This window comes from Lissotriton vulgaris, unplaced genomic scaffold, assembly GCF_964263255.1.
Source record: "Lissotriton vulgaris unplaced genomic scaffold, aLisVul1.2 SCAFFOLD_2516, whole genome shotgun sequence".
NCBI classification, from domain to species: domain Eukaryota; kingdom Metazoa; phylum Chordata; class Amphibia; order Caudata; family Salamandridae; genus Lissotriton; species Lissotriton vulgaris.
Genome location: NW_028252468.1, coordinates 1 through 19408, shown reverse-complemented (window position 1 = coordinate 19408; position 19408 = coordinate 1). Strand labels below are relative to the sequence as shown.

The 19408-nt window shown below is 50.2% G+C and overlaps 1 protein-coding gene across 1 annotated transcript in view; it reads left to right on the top strand.

Moving 5' to 3' along the window:
* Window positions 1–18017, top strand: part of LOC147662306 (uncharacterized) — a gene marked incomplete at its 3' end in the record, with an annotated part of 80284 nt that extends 62267 nt beyond the window's left edge. Inside the window, exon 2 of the mRNA XM_086951078.1 lies at window positions 17928–18017. Coding sequence (XP_086807204.1) covers window positions 17928–18017 — 90 coding nt within the window. The remainder of the gene's footprint in view (window positions 1–17927) is intronic.
* Window positions 18018–19408: the final 1391 nt, after the last annotated feature.

The following is a 19408-nucleotide window of genomic DNA, read 5'->3' as shown; positions in this document are numbered from 1 at the left end:
GCAAAGAAGCGTCCCGGCGCACGACAAGGTAGAACACAGCACCACTAATGCAGAGAATTGAGAAAGGGGCACAGCTACAGGACAACATTAAAATAAGAAAGTTGTAATGGTATTACGGAACAACAAGAGATCCTCCAACAGACGGATCTCTACAGGGAGAGAGTTCCAAATAGCCGCCGCTCTCACTCGAAAAGATCGGCCCCCAGCTCGGCTAAGCTTAAACCGGGGGACCACAGCGAGAGCTTGGCCAAAGGATCTAAGAGAGCGGGTCGGAGTGTAGAGGGACAAGAGATTGGTAAGGATCTGGGGAGCAGAACCTTTCAAGATTTTAAAGGCCAGACAGAAGACCTTAAAATGAATTCTCATTTTGACCGGCAGCCAGTGCAAGGATCGTAGAGTGTTAGAAACGGAGCAAATCCTGGGCAGGCCAACTACCGCTCTGGCTGTAGCGTTTTGAACACGCTGCAGGCGAGTGATTTCTGCCTAGTTGGCCCCCATCAGAAGAGAGCTGGCGTAATCAAGCCGGGAGATCACCGTCGCCTGAATCACCAACTGCCTGGTCAAGGCATCAAAAAATTTGAGGACCGGTCTTAAGCCCCGAAGAACACCAAAACAGCAGGCCGCAGTTCTCTTTGTATGGCCAACAAAGCTGAAGGTGGGGTCCAGCCAAACTCCAAGGTTTCTTAATTCCGTGACCGGAGACGGGGACGGCCCAAGTTCCGGAGGCCACCACTTGTCCCCCCAGAGTTCCGCTTTCTTACTGACAATCATGATTTCAGTCTTTTTTGCATTAAGTTGGAGACAGTTGGCATTCATCCAATCCGCCACCGCCCTCAGCCCACTCTGAAACCTAGGGGCATCCTGCTCCGCATCCCCGCTGATAGTAACTGCTAGCTGAGTGTCGTCAGCATATGAGACCATAGTCATGCCCCACTGCTTGACAACATCAGCCAGAGGTCTCATGTAAAGATTGAATAACGTGGGACTCAGTGAGGATCCCTGCGGAACCCCCATGGCCAGAGGATGGAATTTGGACTGGTGAGGAGGAATGGCCACGCAAAAAGAGCGATTGTCGAGAAAGGAGCGGAACCACTGCAGAGCGAGCCCACCGATGCCAATCTCCTCCAGGCGATGCAGAAGAATACGGTGAGAGACCGTGTCAAAGGCGGCGCTAAGATCTAATAGTATAAGCGCCGCCGTCTTACCTGCATCCAACACCGCACGCAAATGCTCCACCATGTCGAGAAGGGCTGTCTCCGTGCTGTGACCTGCACGGAAACCGTTCTGCGTGGGGTCCAGGACATTGGCCCGAGTAAGATGGTCTGAAAGGGCCAGATTGACGTGTGCCTCCGCGACTTTCGCCGGCCAGGGGAGCAATGAAATAGGACGGTAGTTCTCCGGTTTTAATGGGTCCAACGAAGGCTTCTTCAGGATTGGAGAAACCACCGCCTGCTTCCATTTGGCTGGAACTGTGCCCGAGGTCAGTGAAAGGTTGATCAGGGAGCACATCGTAGAGCGTCCCAGAAAAGACTGGTCTCTGAGAAGGGCAGGTCTTAACGGATCCGAAGGAGAGCCGGACTTGATTTGCTGGGCCAGTTTGTTGAACCCCTCAGGAAGTAATGGGGGAAGAGAGTGCAGAATGGTATGGCCTTGAGTGCAATCTGGGGCTCCTGGAGATGGTCCAATACTAGGGAAAGCCTGATAGATAGTCTGGACTTTCTCTAGAAAAAAGGATGCCAAGGCCTCGCAGTGGGAGGTGGAACAGGCATCAGCCACTATCCTAAAAGAAACTAAATAAAGTGAAGTTGCAAACAAGGGAAGCTTGGGAGGAAGATATGTTAGAATGGGCTGAGGTGCAAGAAGTACGTATCAGGAGAATGAGAAGAGATATCAAAGCACTGAAGGCCCTGACAGCCTGGGCAGAGATGACTCAGGCCTGTTCTCAAATGCACATACACAAGGGAAAGATACACCACTGCAGTGTTGGGAAAGTGTACGAATGTCATAGGGTGCTATAGGAGATTGTTGCTGCTTGTCAGATGCTGTGCTATTGTATTCTACCATGACCCAAAAGACTCAGTTATCAGGAACAATGAGGAATTAACGATAAGGTACCTACCATAGAAGCTCAGGTGAGGTGGAGTAAGGGGGACTAGGGGTTACTAATAATTTCTTGCACAAGTTGTTACAAGATAGATGGTAATGCTTTTTGTCTGATTATTCTCATTGTATGTGCTGGATACTTCATACGCAAATTATTGGCTGACGTGTATATCCTGCTCTATTGATTAATAAAATGAAAATAAATATATATTTTTCGAAACGCAAAGTTGCTAATTTCCACATTAGTTCCCTTAAAGCTAAATATCAATTCAATGACCCAAACATCCTTAAAACCAGATTAAAATCCCCAACACTCTCATAATGAAACCTAGGTGGATTTTTTAGATGAATTATTTTTACTACAGGGCAAATCAAAGGACTTTTCCCAATTACAAGTCATGCACCAGCGAATGACCTGCTGCCACAGCTGACCTGTAACGGATAACAGTCCTGTACAACAAACCCTTTGAAAGTAACCCTGCCAAAAAATGTGCAACTTCTACCTCATCAGCCTCCATGGGATCCAAATCCCTTTCCATGCACCAATGAACCCAGACATTCCATACTCTCTTATATATCTTCTTAGTTACTGTTGCCCATGACTCATTAAGAATTTCTTCAAGGCCTTCAAATCGTCTTGCACTCCTGATATCTCCTATAGTAGAAGGTTGAGCAAACTTGATTTTAACAGAGAGGAATTGGGAAGAGGAGTTGGCCTAACAGATAGGACTGTCGCCTTTGAATCTGGGAAACTACGTTTGAGTCTCGGCAATGACACTGAACATCCTGTGATTCTGGGCAAATCACTTAATCTCCCCATGCCTAACAAAAATGAACGTGTCCTCATGTAATGCAACTGGTGTTATGTAATGCGCTCTGATACCCAACTCTGGTCAAGTTCACGCTATATAAACCTCTATCAAATAAAAATAAAATAAAATTACCAGAGGATTATCTTCTCTTTCAAAGCCTATCGACATTCCTTCGCATGACTGAATCAAAAGGGGGACTTCTACAACTATCTCCATCACTGACGGGAACTAAACATGTATTACCTAAAAGGGTGTCACTGATACTTTTGTCTCCTCACCTGGAATTATTATTATTATTATAGGAAATTTGTAATGCGCTCAGCTTACCCGGGGGCATCCCGGCGCAACAGACCAAAGAAGGAGGAACTCGATAACTCACTACTGTGGAAACAAGTAGGTTTTAAGAAGTTTCCTAAATACTAGGATCTTGTGCTCTGAGCGAATCTTAAGGGGCAGAGAGTTCCACAGAGATGCCACCTGTACCGAGAAGCGCCTGCCCCCAGTCCGAGCTCTCCTGACTCTCGCAGATTGCAAAAGATGTTGCTGGTCTGAGCGCAAAAGGCGGGGAGGTTTATAAGGACGGGCCATATTAAAAAGGATGGGGGGGCCTTTGCCATGGAGAATTTTATGGGCCGTACACAACGCCTTGAATTTCACCCGCTCCTTAACAGGGAGCCAGTGAAGTGCTTTCAGGGCCGGGGCAGCAGACTGCCTTCTAGGGATCTCCATCAAAACTCTGGAAGCTGCATTTTGCACCTGTTGGAGGGTTTTAAAGGTGGCTTCAGGGGCACCAAGAAACAGGGCATTACCAAAGTCAAGCCTAGAAAGGATTAAGCCACGCATCAAAAGCTTCTTAGCTGGATCCGGAAGCAGTGGGAGAACCTTTCGGGCTGACTTCAGTAGACCGAAGCAAACCCCCGCGGTCTTTCTGGCGTGGGTCCTAAAGGACAGATCTTCCTCCAACCATACTCCCAAGGACTTGATCTCCTTCTTGGGAGATGGAGGGTCGCCAAGAGACCGGGGCCAACAGCTGGTAATGATGGAGGGACTGGTGTTGCCCAAGAGCATCAGCTCAGTTTTTCCTCCATTGAGCTTCAGAGCTGAGTTGGACATCCATTGATAGACATTAGCCAGGCAGTCATGCAACAAGTTGGGTTGTTCCGCCAGCTGAGTGAGGCCCACCACCAGCTGAGTATCATCAGCATAGCTGATGATCTTCAGCCCCGAGGGGGCTACCACTCTTTCAAGTGGAGTCATGTATGCATTGAACAAAGTAGGGCTCAACGATGAGCCCTGAGGGACTCCACATTGAAGAGGGAATAGGGAAGACTGTTCTGCCCCTTCCCAGACTTGGTAGAAACGGTTGGAGAGAAAAGATCCCAACCATTTCAGGGCCGTCCCTGAGACACCTACCTCTGACAGGCGTTGGAGGAGCACCTGATGACTCACGGTGTCAAAGGCAGCACTCAAGTCCAGGAGGATCACTGCCACTGATCCTCCAGCATCAAGAGTGCTCCTTGCTTCCTCCACTACCGCCAGCAGGGCTGTGTCCGTTCCTTGGCCGGGACGGAAACCAGTCTGGGAGTCTCCCAACAGGTGGTTGGACTCAAGATAGTGAGAGAGCTGACGGTTAACCAGCTTCTCTGCGATTTTAGAAAACCCTGGCAGAAGCGAGATAGGCCTGAAGTTGGTCAGATTGGCGGGATCCAAGCCTGGTTTTTTTAATAGGGCTTTTACTACTGCCTTTTTCCATCTCTGAGGGACTATACCATGAGAGAGAGAGATGTTGACAAGGTCAGTAAGAGGAGCTGACAGAGTATTAGCCACAAGTTTAAGATGTTTCATAGGCACTGGGTCACTCGGAGATCCACTCTTCATCTCCACCAAGACCTTTGTAACCTCCTCCTCCGAGAAGGGGCCAAAAGAGACAAGTTCGGTCGGGCAGCTTATAGGACCAGTAGCCGGCTCAGAGATTTGAGGCATAGCGGGCAGAGAGGATAGGATTGTCTCTATTTTAGAATGGAAGAAACTAGCCAGTTCTTCACATTTATCTTTAGGATTGACGTGCACGACTGGCGGGACTGGGGCTTTGAGGAGTTCTTTAAAAATTTTAAAGGATTCTCTTGGAGAGTTACTTGCCCTCTCAATCTTATCACTAAAGAAAATCTTTTTGACATCTTTCAGTGCACTTTTGTATTTTCTCATCTCTCTTTTATAATTAGCCCGGCTTTCTTCCGTCTGCTCTCTCCTCCAGGCACGTTCAAGCCTTTTGCAAGAAGTTCTGCAACTCCTGAGTTCCGGAGTATACCAGGGGGCAGAAGCAGTTCTTCTCTCCCTGATAAGCCTCCTTTTTTTAGGAATCAGTCGATCCAGAGAGTTAGTGAGCCAATTAGCTAGATGTTGATCAGCAATATTGGGGTCATCTACCGGGTCAGGGCGAGTTATCGCTAGCTCTTCAACCCAACTTTCAACCGGCAGCTTCGACCAGAGACGTTCCATAGTGTATTGTCTAGGCACGGGATCTCCCCGGTTCTTCAACAACCAGCTGAAAGGAATAAGGTGGTGATCGTCCAGGGAAGGGCCAACATCTGGAGGGCTTGCAGGTTGGCAGTATTAGCAAAAACAGCGTCAAGCTGATGACCTCTGTTATGAGTGGCTCCCAGATGAGCGAGGTGAAGATCGAGAGCATCAAATGAGCTCAATAAATCTCTTGCCACCACGTCATTGGGGTCATCAAAGTGAAGATTAAAGTCCCCCAGAAGTACAAAGTTGCATGAGGCAGCGGCTAATGGAATGATGGCCTCAATAATAGAGTCCACAAAATTCCCCAGCGCAGCAGGAGGGCGATATAAAAGGAGGCCGGAGATGGAAACGGAGGAAGATATGCCAAGGGAGAAATGACAACTTTCAGTGTTGGTAATACCGCAGTCTGCAGCTTTGCACACGAAAGTGTCTCTATAAACGATGGCCACTCCACCTCCTCTCCCATCCGGCCTATCCAGATGGAAAATGAGGTAACCCGGTGGGAGAGCATGGACAATATCGGGACCTGAACAGGCGGTCAACCACGTTTCCGTTAGGAATAACACATCCAGACAGTGGTCCAAAAGGAGGGAGTGTATTTCTATTGCGTGACAGGGCAATGATCTGCAATTCAGCAGAGCCATAGTGAGTGTGTTTAAAGCCACACAGTTATTAGACACAGGACACCCGAGACAGTGTTTAAAGGCAGTACCCTCAACCCAATTATAATGGCAACTAGGAAGTTTAGTCGCGCGAAGCGAGAGCAGAGAGTCTCGTGAATACCTGAGAGGAGGGGCCAGATGTCTAGATGGATTGAGCAGAGTGGTGTGCCCGGGGCCCGTCTGGGCCCGGACGGGCACAGACGGGCTTGACTCTGGCGAAACTCCGGCGATATTCCGGCATCCCCGCTGCGCGTCTCCGCTGCGCGTGAACATGGCAGCTTTTAAGCCCTAGTCGCCTCCTAGAGAGAGGACTAGCGCGTGCACCCTCTTCCCCAACCAAAGATGTCCGCCAAAAGCGAATAAAAGGAATAACACTGTATCATGGCAACCCCTGGGAAAGAATAACCTTTCAGATCCACCCAACTCTGCGTGATTGCATCAACTTCCATTGCCCCTGAATCTGGACACTAGCTGAAATATTTCTCCTTTTGAAATATTAAACAGGAATCAAATAAATCCACTTCTATTGGTCTTAGACACAACTCTATTCTTTGAAAAGTATCTCTCTTCAACATCCAATCTCACAAATTGCGAGAATTCCAATCCACCATTAAATTCTCTTTCCGCTGTAAGTAATGGGCTAACACAATAATTTTGTTCTCCTGACAAAACTCTCATTGCTCCTTCGCTATCTCTGACAGTTTCGATGATCTGCTTCCTCCCAACTTGTATATGTAAGTCACTGCTGTCACATTTACCATTTAAATTAAGATGGAACTTTTCTGCAACCTGTTGTTGAAACTGTGTGGAACAAAAAGACCTGAAGTCATCTCCAAAGAATGTATATGTTCCATCTCCCCCTCTCTATTTCCCTCCAGTTTCCTACCAATGATCTATCCTTGTGTTGCTTTAATGCCCATTCCAAGCCTTTTTGTGGATCCCTCCCAAGTTTAAACATATATGTTATTAATGATGGGTCTAGATTTGGAGTTGTGATCTCATTTCTCCAATTACAGGTCTTGCACATTCTACCCTCATTGCATTTCTCTCCTCTCTCTCCAGACACCTTGGGAGGGATGAGGGGGTAAGCCACACCGACAACCATTTGTGTGCGTAAAAGGCTGCTTTATCGAAACAGGTGCACCTCACAATTTTATTTAAACTTGCACTTTGCCTTACAAAAATAAAACCTCTCTAAACATTGAGTTACCTAACCCCTTGCCTTTTCCTCCCTCCACCCCTACAATGCCCACATGATATTAAAAAAAACTGCAATATACAATACATACATTTCAATACATTAAATAATACACAATCTTATCACACAACATTTAAAATTCCTAACCACCCAAAAACGTACAATCCTAACTGTCTTCCTGCAACTGTAACTAACGTACTCCAATGTAACCATCCAACCTGCTTAACCTTTCCCCGCTCCTGTTCACCAACTCCCCAAACTTAACGCTAAACTACCAAACTCCAGCCAAACTTGGCCAACTTCCAAAACAACTCCACCAGCACTTGTTCCAAGCGACAGAATTACAATCATTTAGCCCCTATGCACCTGTTCCAAACCAGGCCTAAAACAAACACCTGCCCTAACGATCTCCAAAAAAAACCCCACAGCCCAGGGAGAGTGGGCAAGGACAAAAAAGCCTGCTCTACTGCGCTCCCAGCCACCAGGTCACCAGAACCTAAAATGGTGGCAAGGCAAGCGCTGTGGGACCTAAACTACCTTTGGGCTATTACTTTAAATTTGGCTACCTTTGGGCTACTCCCAAGGCAGCCCAAAACCACAAAATGGCTGCTGCCATCTCGTCCCCACCTCTTCCCAATCTGCCCGGGGGGAGACCTTGCGATGCTCGGCTGCCCCCCAAACCCTCCTTGGGAGGGATGAGGGGGCAAGCCACACCGACAACCATTTGTGTGTGCAAAAGGACGCTTTATTGAAACAGGTGCACATCACAATTTTATTTAAACTGGCCATACAAAACTAAAACCTCTCTAAACAATGAGTTACCTGTCCCCTTGCCTTTTTCTCCCCCCACCCCTATGATCCCCACATGATAAAAAAACCTCACCCTGCAACATACAATACATAAATTTCAATACATTAAATAATACACAATCTTATCACATAACATTTAAAATTCCTAACCTCCCAAAAACCTACAATCCTAACTGACTTCCTGCAACTGTAACTAACGAACTACAATGTAAACATCCAACATGCTTAACCTTTCCCCGCTCCTCTTCACCAACTCCCCAAACTTAACGCTAAACTACCAAACTCCAGCCAAACTTGGCCAACTTCCAAAACAACTTCGCCACCCGGGAAAAGCGGGAGGGTAGGTGACTATACCTCCTTTTCCTGCCCCCACTCACTGCTCCTCAAATTCTCAAACGCCCTTCACTCTCTAATGAACTCCCAACATTCTGGACAGCACCTCCCGCAACTTCAACAAGTAAAGATCCATGCCAAGGTGCGACAAGTGGACCCCATCGCCTCTAAACAACTCTGGTGCATCATACCGTATGTCCCTATGCCATATCCTCGAGAAGCCCAGATGCCTACAAAACCGAACCATTTCGACATTAACCTTCTTTCTGGCCTTATCAATTGCCCTAGGATTTACTGCACCTCTCCACTCTCGGTGCGGCAGAAACCCAGTCCAGACTACCGTGGAACCAGACCACTGCCTCTTGATCTCCTCCAAGTCCTGCTTCATGGCCCACATCAATACCAACCCGTCTCACGCAACATGTCGTTTTCCCCTAAATGAAGTACCAAAACATCAGGACACCTGCCCGCCACCAGCATTCCGTTCAGAGTTGCCATCAATTCTCGCCAAAGCATGCCCCGTTTCCCTTTCCAACATACATTAAAAACAGTAGGTATGAACCGAAAAAATTTTCACCAAATAACTGGACCGTGCTTGCGCCTGGGCCCTCCTAACAAATAAATGGCCCACAATCCTTACTGCCATATCTCTGGCGAGGGGACCCGCCACCGAACATGGAGCAACACACCCAAAGCACGCGATCATTGGCTTGAGACGCAATGCACGTAGCGCCGGTAGCAATCAGACGACCACCTACACAAGAGCATGATGTCCCCTCGCCCCCAAACCCCGTCTGTGCGCCTCTGATGCCGCGCCGATCTGGAATGAATGGGTGCCAAAGCGACTCCTGTGCAAACCCAGCCGATGTAATGCCTTGCTCAATATCGCCAGCAGCTGTGAGCCTGCCGCCCGTCCGCATGCTTAAAAACTGCCCCGCCTGTCTGCGCCACAGCCCTGAGCCTCAACCCCTACCTTACGGGACCCAACGACCCACTCCCCTCTGATCCGTTTTAGCCTTCTGCAGCCACAGCCACACTTCGGTCCCCATGAAAGAAACCTCTGACCACAAGACCCCAGCATGCCCCTGGCTCCCAACAATTCAGACACCCAAAAAGCCCCCACAAACATCCAAGACATCAATGTGGCAAACAGCCAAACTTCCCCTCTATCGGTGCACACCCCGGGCAACGCCCCCATAACCCGTTCCAGCACTTCCAGCGTCAGTGGCTGACGGACCCGGCACCCTCCCCCACACTCTCGGGCCCAGCCCTCCAGCATATGAGAGCTGAGCTCCCCTGCAGAGGGCGCCTAACCCCACAGGAGTTTACCCATAAAAGCAATCCCCACCAGTTTCCCCATTATCGTAACCCACGTGGGCCTCTTGTCAATTAAATGCAGGATACACTGTATCACGTCCTCCTGTCTCCCTCTCCCCGGGTGCCAAGAAATCCTCCCACGCTGTCACGTACGTCACCTTCGTCAAATCTGCCAAGGACCCTAAAACCAGCTGCAACATCATGTGTTGCCTACGTACCAAGGCTGCGGCGGGATGCGGGTCGGGGTCCCGATCAGCGTCCTTGGCTAACCCATGGAATTTCCCCCACTGCGAACGAGACAAAGCATACGCTATGTCATTGTCGACCCCAGGCACATGCACCACACAAAAAGCAATATCATAGCGCAAGTAGCCCAGCACAAACACACCCAATAGCTTCAGCACCTGCGCATCCCTGGCCGACTGCTGATTAACCACCTCCACCACCGCCATGTTGTCCACATGAAAAGTTACTCGTCTATGGGCCAGCATTTCCGCTCACAGCGAGACTGCCACCGCCAATGGGAAGAGCTCAAGGAACGCTATGCTCCGACCCCCCGCCCATTCCAGGGGCCACTTCTCTGCACACCACTTCCCCAGCCAGAAAAGCCCAAACCAGTCACTTTCTGCCTGATCGGAAAAGATTTGGGCTTCCCAGTCCAGGTCCTCCCCTCTCTGCATGGGGATCCCGTTGAAATTCTGCAAGAAGAAATGTCACATCCACAAGTCCTTCCGCACCCCAGCGGCCAGCCGTATGTGATGATGCGGAGGCTGCCGCCATGCCAAGACCCTGCCCAACCTCCTACAAAAAGTCCTCCCCACATGCACTACCCTGCAAGCAAAATTGAGGTGGCCCAATAGCACCTGACTTTCCAAAACCGTAACCTTGGGTCGTGCCAACATCGCCTCCAGCAGCTCCACCATGTGCTGCTACTTCTCCGCTGGTAAACGGGCCTCCAATACCACCGAATCCATCACAATCCCCAAAAATGACAACGCCCTGCACGGCCCCACTGTCTTCTCAGGTGCCAATGGCACTCCCAACTCCCCCATGAGCTCCTGAAACCTGTCCAGTGCCACCTGGCAGTCCGTGGAGCCTGGGGTGCCGACTAAAAAGAAGTCATCCAGGTAGTGCGTTACTCCTTGGTGACCCGTCCGTTCCGTGAACAACCATTGTAAGAACATACTGAAGCACTCAAAAAGTGCGCAAGACATCGAGCAGCCCATCTGAAAAGATTTGTCCATGTACCAGCGGCCGTCAAACTGTATCCCCAGTAGGCCCCAATCGTCTGGATGGACTGGGAGCAGCAGGAAAGCCAACTTGATGTCACACTTCGCCATCGGTGCCGTTGCGCCCGCCGTCACCACCAAGGACATGGCCGCATCAACGGATGAATAAGACACTGTGGTCTCCCACTCATCAATGTTGTCAATTACAGAGCCACCTTCGGGCCACGACAAATGTTGAATGAGTCGAAACTGCTCCTTCTCCTTTTTTGGCACGACCCTAATGGGAGACACAATTAGATCCAACAAAGGACAATCATTAAAGGGTCCTGCCATGCGGACCTTGCACACCTCTGGGTGCTCCGTGGCAGACTTCAAGTTATCTGCCCACCTCTGCAGCCTCAGGCCCTCGTAACCCAACCGAAACCCCTCCTGAAACCCTGACTGCAACCGTGTGGTGGCCCCCACATCCGGGTAGTCCTGCAGAGCAGCCACCAAACGATCCACCTTAACTGGAGTATGAGCCCTTGGGCCCAGGTCCCTTATCACCTCTACCAACCCCCGCTGGCTGCTGTGTCCCCATCCGTACTCCTCCTGCCTGGCCCTGTTGTCCCCCTTTTGGCTGACCCGATGCTCCCCAGCACTTGAACTGGGGATGTCCATATTTCCCGCAACCAGAACACTCATGGCGGAAGCGGCAACGATCCCCTGTGCACGCCCTTTTGTTGTAGTCCCAAGATGCTACTGAGGAGCTGGACTGGGTCTTGGCCCCTGCCCCCACCCCTCCACGGGTGGGGCGGCCCTGAAAGGGCTGGTATATTATAGGCAGTAAATCAGTGTCCAGCTCCCCCATTTCACCTCCGGGTCCCAAGCCATTCGTGCCCAGAACTCTTCATTGTACTGAGCCCAGGCATAAGCACCACCCATGATCTGGGCCTTCTGAATGACGTTCATGTATTTTAGCAAGGACACCGCCGCTCCAGGAACTTTTCGCAATAGACGCTAGCGAATATTAAAAATGCTGCCGTCCAATTTTCTATCATAAGAGGCACCTTCAGCCTCTTCTGGAGTTCATACTCCTCCTCTTTTGAACCCTCCTTCTCCCGCACCTCCCGGTGAAGGAGTGCCAGTATCTCTACATACTCCTCCTTCCAAATGTGCTCCTTCGTAGCCAACATCAAATGGGTGCCCAATGGCTTTGTCACACCATGTACGGCAGCCGCTTTATTTTTAGCTCCTTACTTTCCGGCTTCACCACATCCTCCCCCGTTGTGCCCACCCCTGCCACGCCAGCCCCGCTCACGGTCCCGGCAGCCACACCCCCTTTAGTTTCATCAACCCCAGACAGCAGGCCCGTCGTCTTATCGTCCCCCTGCTCCTTCCCCAAAAGCCCTGCCAATGCCTCATCTGGCCACACCCCTTTGTCGGACACATACTTCCCCTTTCGCAGCCATTCGCCCCCTTCTCCCCCCTACCCTCCCACTCCCATTGATACCAAACGCACCGCCGCTGCTCGCCTAACTGACATCAAGGAGGCCACACGCCAATCTTCCCTGCGCCGATCCAAGGGCGCTGTTCTCGGCTCCCAATGCAATGTACGTGCCGTTGTTTCCCGCTGGCCATCTGAAATACACTACCAACATCCTTATTCGGCCCCCTCCGCCCTCACCATCCCTCTGCTCTCCTTCCTCCAAGCTGTCGTCATCTTAAACTAACTGTACATCACTAGACCTATAACCCCTTCCTGTTGGCCGCGCCGACTGCCCCCTGCCAGACGGATTAAAAAACGCGGGATCGCTCCTCCTCCGACACTGCTCCTCAAGCCGCTGCAGCCTTGAGGGTGTGGGGCTCGGGCCTTCGTCTGCCGGCCACGATGGGATCCCCAGCTGGTACGGGGCTCTCCGCAGGAGGCTTTACCTTCCCTTCGCCTTGGCGCTGGCGGTGCCGTCCCTAGCCCTGCTAAGTCAGGAACCCTGTGTGGTGTGCTGGGTCCCTCATTCAGTACCCCACCTGCCCCCCCTGCCGCCACCCTGACCCCTGCACCTCTGGCACCCACCTTCTTCCAACAGCCCCCAAGTCCTCCCCCCATCTCCCCCTCCTCCTCGACATCACTCCAGGCCAACCCCTGACTCCCGCCCCACCCTCGTCAGAAGTAGCCCCCATCCCCCAACCCTCTACACTTAAACCCCCCTGCGCGACCCCCTTTTCCTCACCCCTACCCCCCGTCTCCAGGAACTCCAACCCCCGCACCCCTGCTGCAGCCCCTGTGCCTCCCTGACCTCTTCTGCCCAGGAGTCAAAAACGTCCAGGCCATCCCAATCCCTGATACTCCCTTCTGAAAGAAGCAGGGGAGACCAGTCTCCCAAATCCTCCAGCCGCCACAACCCCCCACCCCTTCCGTACCATCTCCCCCATTCCCTCGCCCCTGCACAGCCACCTCAGGCAAGGAGACCCCCTTAAACGCCCCCCCCATCCAGCTATGGCCTTGGGACCCAGCTGCCTGTCCCACCTGTCTCCTCCCGCACAGCCCACACACCCTGCTTACCACCCTGCCTGGCGGGAAAGGGCTCTCCTTCTGCCCCCTTCTACCCCTCTTCCCAGCTTCCTTCCCTCCCAAGGGACTGCTGGCAGCTCCCCCCTCCCCCCCGAAATGCCCCGCCCGACACCAGACCGACACCCCACTCTCCTGCCTGCTCACTGAGCGCTCAGGGGGGGGACACCACTCCCCGCCCCCTCGGCGCATACCGGCCGCCTTTCTGCCTTCCACCCCACGTGTCCCAACCACCCTCAGCACAAAGGATGGGGAAGCACTCCTCGCGCCTCCCTGCTGCATACCTCCGCCCGCATGCCGTGAGCCTCCCACGCTCCCCCGGCCTACCAACAACTGCTCCCCGCCGGCCCCAGGCCCTGACGCCGGCACCCTCGTGACCGCCTCTGAAGTGCGGGCGGTCATTTACCACGAGCGATGCCAGTTGAGAGACGCCCCAGGCACTCCCCCGGCGTGACTTCCTCCCGCGTCGATGCCACCCTCCCCGAGACGTCATCCCCCACTTCCAGGGCAGTGCTCCTCGCCTCCGCGTGGCTATGCCCCCTCACCTGAACCCGGGCACTCTTCCTGGGCAGCGAGCAGGCCAACACAGCCGCCGCCACCCCCGCTGACGTGCTCCTCACGGGGCATGCCCCCCCTGGGGGCCCACCAGTAGGTCCATCTGCCCTGCCTCACTCAGCAGGCGGATGGCCTCCGAAACTCTATATTTCTCTGCAGCCATCACTCCAAAGCCTACAAAAAGTGACAGAAAGCCTGACAAAGCCTGCACTACTGCGCTCCCAGCCACCAGGTCACCAGAACCTAACACCTAAACTACCTTTCGGCTACTACTTTAAATTGGGCTGCCTTTGGACTACTCCCAAGGCAGCACAAAACCACAAAATGGATGCTGCCATCTTGCCCCCACCCCTCCCAATCTGCCTGGGGGGCAGACCTTGCGATGCTCGGCTGCCCCTCAAACCCCCTTCTTATTCTACACTTTTTATAATCTGCCACATGTTTCATTGGACACGAATCTGAACTTCTCAGATTTCTAACTTTTTGGGGTCAAATAGTTTTTCTCCTAACGAGTCCTTGACTGAGATTCCTCAATCTATTGCATTATTATTATTATTATTATTAAAAACATTTGTAACGCGCTCTATCACCATTGGTTTCTTGGCGCTGATAGACAAATGGGGTGGACCGAAAGCAGGAGGTTTAGTCAAATGCAGCTTGGAAGAGCAGAGTTTTTAAAAGTCTGCGAAAACAATCGAACTTTGGACAGAGACGAAGGGAAAAGGAAAGGGAGTACCAAGTGGAGGGGGCCAGGACGGAGAAGCTCAGACCACCGTGCTTTTTCCTTTTAAATCTGGGCACCACAAGGAGGTTTGATGAGGCTGAGCGAAGGGCTCTCGTAGGGATGTGACGGGTCAGAGCCGAAGAAATGAAAACGGGCGCTGCATCAGATAGGGCTTTAAAGGTGGTACATGCCAGTTTAAAGGTGCAGCGTTTGGATACCGGGAGCCAATGTAGGCTGCGAAGGAGGGGAGTGACATGTTGGTGCTTAGGCTGGTGGAAGATCAGGCGGGCGGCCTGATTCTGCACCAGCTGCAGCCGTTGAAGGTGGCAAGCTGGAATCCCTGCATAGAGAATATAGGCGTAATCGATTGCAGTATCATCTAAATCTCCAAACTAATTTCCCGATATATTATTGGCTTCCAAATCAAAAATATATTCATCCCATTCTGTTGATCTCCCATTAATATTGGTATGTTCCAGGATTTTACAGGGATATCCTGCCTTCTTGCCGTGCCACTAAGGACACCTTTTTCTATAAAAATCGCTTATACCTCCATTCCCTAACATTTCTGAATTTCAGCCTCCTCCTCCACTAACGTGTCACTTTTTCTTAAGACACATACCTCCGTACCCTTACTCATTAAATCCTTCTCCTAGAATGATTAAAGCACTTAATCTTCATTCCCTATAACTCTTCAGTTCTTGATTTTAAATATAGATTTCATTTTTTCCAGCACAGAGTCCCCTAATTTTCTGCTTTACAATTTCCCTACTTCTTGGATATCCAGACTAAATTCAATTGCCCCAAAAATGGTTAAGTTATACTGGCTCAAATTTCCTATTTTTGTTGACATAAAAAACTGTCAACTTTCTTGCCCTCCTCATCATATTCAGAACAGGCACTGAAGCATGTTCGGTATTGAGGGTAATGGCCATCCTGATCGCGATTTCACAATCTAAGGTGCTTTCCTGTAATGCACGAGCGTAACAAGTACAAATTCCTCATGAAAATACTGCTAATGCAGTGCAAACCCTTTTCAAAGATGGCTTCCCGCTTTCAGCTTCCATTTGAAGCCTACTTGAAAAACAATTGCCCTTATTTTAAATACGATCTGAGGCAATGTACGACACGCGTTTAAAAAAAACTGCCTCAAAATTGATCCATTTACCTGCGATCTTTACTGCATGATCTTACTGGTATGGATTTCTTTTTATATTGAATGACTATGTTCCTCTGTTTTACTCTTATGAAGAAAACTCATCTTAACACCCTACCTAGAAAAAAAACAATCAAAAACTGAAAAAATGGAAGTCACTAATTCCTCATACCATTCCCTTCATTAGTACAAACAACATGCACAACCATAGAATCCATATTTTGTAATTACACTGTCGTCAAACCACATTCTATATCACTCATACGCAGTGCTGAATTTGTAAAAAAATAAATAAGGGCCAGGGCTCTTGCCAAGAGGCGACTGCAACTTGCACCACATATTGCCTCTGCCATTGGGCCAGTGATAATAATAATGCAACTACTAACCATCACACTCCTACATGTGTGACAATTCGGGCAATTACAGGCACTCAAAGCTATAAGGATGGCTTGGGCAGCATGCAATTGTCATTTTTAATGTATATTGAATAAATAATTAACTGTTGCTGTGTTCATCTCTAAATTAGCTAGACAGCGCCACCTTGTGGCATACTGTCACAAGCGCCGGTGATGACATTAACGTGCAGATGCTGAGCCCCGGAAACAACAGGCTCAAATTAAGCACTGCTCATACAAGACATAGAAAATAAGTATACTTATCTGCTCAGAAGCAGCAAACTAAAGAGGGAGAAGATGGAATGTTGCTGTGTTTTATGGACTGTGTGTTCTAGACCTTTGAAGAGTTTGCTGCTTGGAAGTAGTAAATCAAAGTTAATGCATAATGCTAGCCTCCTGTCTTGCCATAAAATCCCCTGCAGTCACCATAAGAGGTCTGGCTCCCTCGCTTCGCTCATTTACTACAATTCAGGGAAAGCATTATCACCTTCACTTTCAAAGGTCATGCAGCACCTTAATAGAAGTGATATTTCAATCATACACTGATCTGCTGTGGTATATTATTCATGCTGTTACTATAAGACTTTGGCAATATAATGTCATTCAGAGTAAATATCATGTGACATCACTAGCTGTGAAGAGTTAGGGTAATAGGTCATAGGATTTAAATGCCTGTGATGTTATTAAGGTCCACCTGCTTGTGATGTTACTTCCACTACCCCAGACATTTTGGTGAATTGACAAACATGCATGGAGGGAATATAGAGAAAAGATGAAGAGCAAAAATGGTGAGAGTGAAAGGAAAGACACAAACCAAGGAGGGAAAAGAAAAGGGGGAGAAAGGAGGGCCAAAATAGGGGAATGATTTTAAACAGTAGGACAATAGGAAGCAACTAGCATTTCCTTCTTCTCCCAAAATTCTCCAAAGTCTTAACCATCAGCCCATCTGGACCACAGCCCACCTCCCCAGAAGGTAATCAAAGATGCAAAAACAAGACAGATGTCAGATGAGTGATCTCTGTGTAAAAGGCAGTTTGTAGTGGAGATTTACATGTCACTTTTGTCTCACTTAAGACCTGTGACCCTATAGGATCTTCCAAACCTCTTTATTTTGCCATAAGGTGTAATGGCCCTTGCTGAGGTGTCTAGTCTCTAGGAGTCCAGCGTGTGCTTAGTGATATCAGGTAATGCAAGCAGCTCTAAGGCAGGTTTCCGTCTTTCTGAGTAGAGGATACACAGCTAACCCTGTACATGCCCCACTCTTCTGTAGAGCTCCCCTTCCTGTCTCTCCCCTTTCCCCCGCCCTTCCTGTAAACTTCTCCTACCTGTGTTTGTGTTACTGAGGATATGGGGTGCCCTTCTCCCTGGAGGCAAAAAGCTTGGACTACTCTGAGTCATCTGTGATTTTAGACACTACAGGTCTCAGGCTGGATTCCTTTCATGCTCTCTAAAAAAAGGGATATATAAAACTAAGCCCTATTCCTGCCCTCTATGCTGCTTCTATCACTGCACCTTGTGAAGATTAAATTTGCTAATCTCTTGTTCTGTGTCCTCTCTCATAGTGACTTTATCCTCCGGAAAGCTGCTGGTGCTGCTCTGTGTTGCCTGTGGCTTTTCACTGCTGCTGGTGCTGACCATATGTGCTCTGACTGGTAAGTATCCTACTCATAAAATGCACTGTGTCAGAGAATGCACTTAGGCCCAGTGTCAGAGGAGTCAGGTGCTGTCACACACACACACACACACAGAGCCAGTGCCAGAGGTGTCAGGTGCTGCCACACACATGTAGAGTCAGTGCCAGCGGTGTTAGGTGCAATCCAGCACACACGTTGAGGCCAGTGCTAGAGGTATCATGTGCTGTCTCACACACACACATGTAGAGTCAGTGTCACAGGCATCAGGTACTGTCACACACACACACACACACACGTAGAGCAGATGGCAGAGGTGTCAGGTGCTGTTTCACATAGAGTCAGTGCCAGATGTGTCAGGTGCTGTCACACACACACAGCGCCCGTGCTAGCGGTGGCAGGTCCTGTCACACTTATAGAGCCAGTTCCAGAGGTGTCAGGTGCTGTCACACTCACACAGAGCCAGTGCTAGAGGTGTCAGATGCTGTCACACACATATAGAGCCACTGCCAGAGGTATCAGGGGCTGTCACACACATAGAGCCAGTTCAGAAGGTGGCAGGTGGAGAAGTGTGGCTCAGGGGTTAGAGGCGGCAGACCTGGAAGCTGAGATCGGTCCTGGACCAGGGTTCAATTCCCCGTCTCGGCGGGTCTTGGGCTCAAAAATTCCACGGACTTGATAATTCTCGTTCCGGTGCCTACTCGACTCATGGGTTCACACTCTGCGACTCTGGGCAATAGCTTGCTTAATCTCCACTACGGCCCCTCGCGGCGGGATGCCTGGCTTTCACCTTGTGGATACACTGCTGGGGTTATCTCACAGGGGAATACCAGGACGGGTTCCCAAGGCAAGCGCCTTGATGCCTTCGGGTGATACGTGCGCTATATAAATCGCAATACATTTACATTTACAGGTGCTGTCTCTCTCACACACACACACACACACACAGAGTCAGTGCTAGAGGTGTATGGTGCTGTTACACACACACAGAGCCAGTGCCAGAGGTGTCAGGTGCTGTCACACTCACACATGTAGAGCCAGTGCCAGAGGTGTAGGTCTATCACACACACACATTTCGAGCCAGTACCGGAGGTGTGAGGGGCTGTCACACACACACACAAGTAGAGCCAGTGCCAGAGGTGTCAGGCTCTGTCATGCACATGTATGATCTGTGCCAGAGGTGTCAGGTGCTGTCAGACTTACAGACCTGTAGACAGTTCCAGAGGTGTCAGGGGCTATCAAACACACACACACACACATAGAGCCAGTGCCAGATGTGTCAGGTGCTGTCTCTCACACACACACATAGAGCCAGTGCCAGAACTGTTAGGCGCTGTCAGAAACACACAGAGCGAGTGCTAGAGGTGGCAGGTGCGGTCACACTCATACATATCGAGCCAGTGCCAGAACTC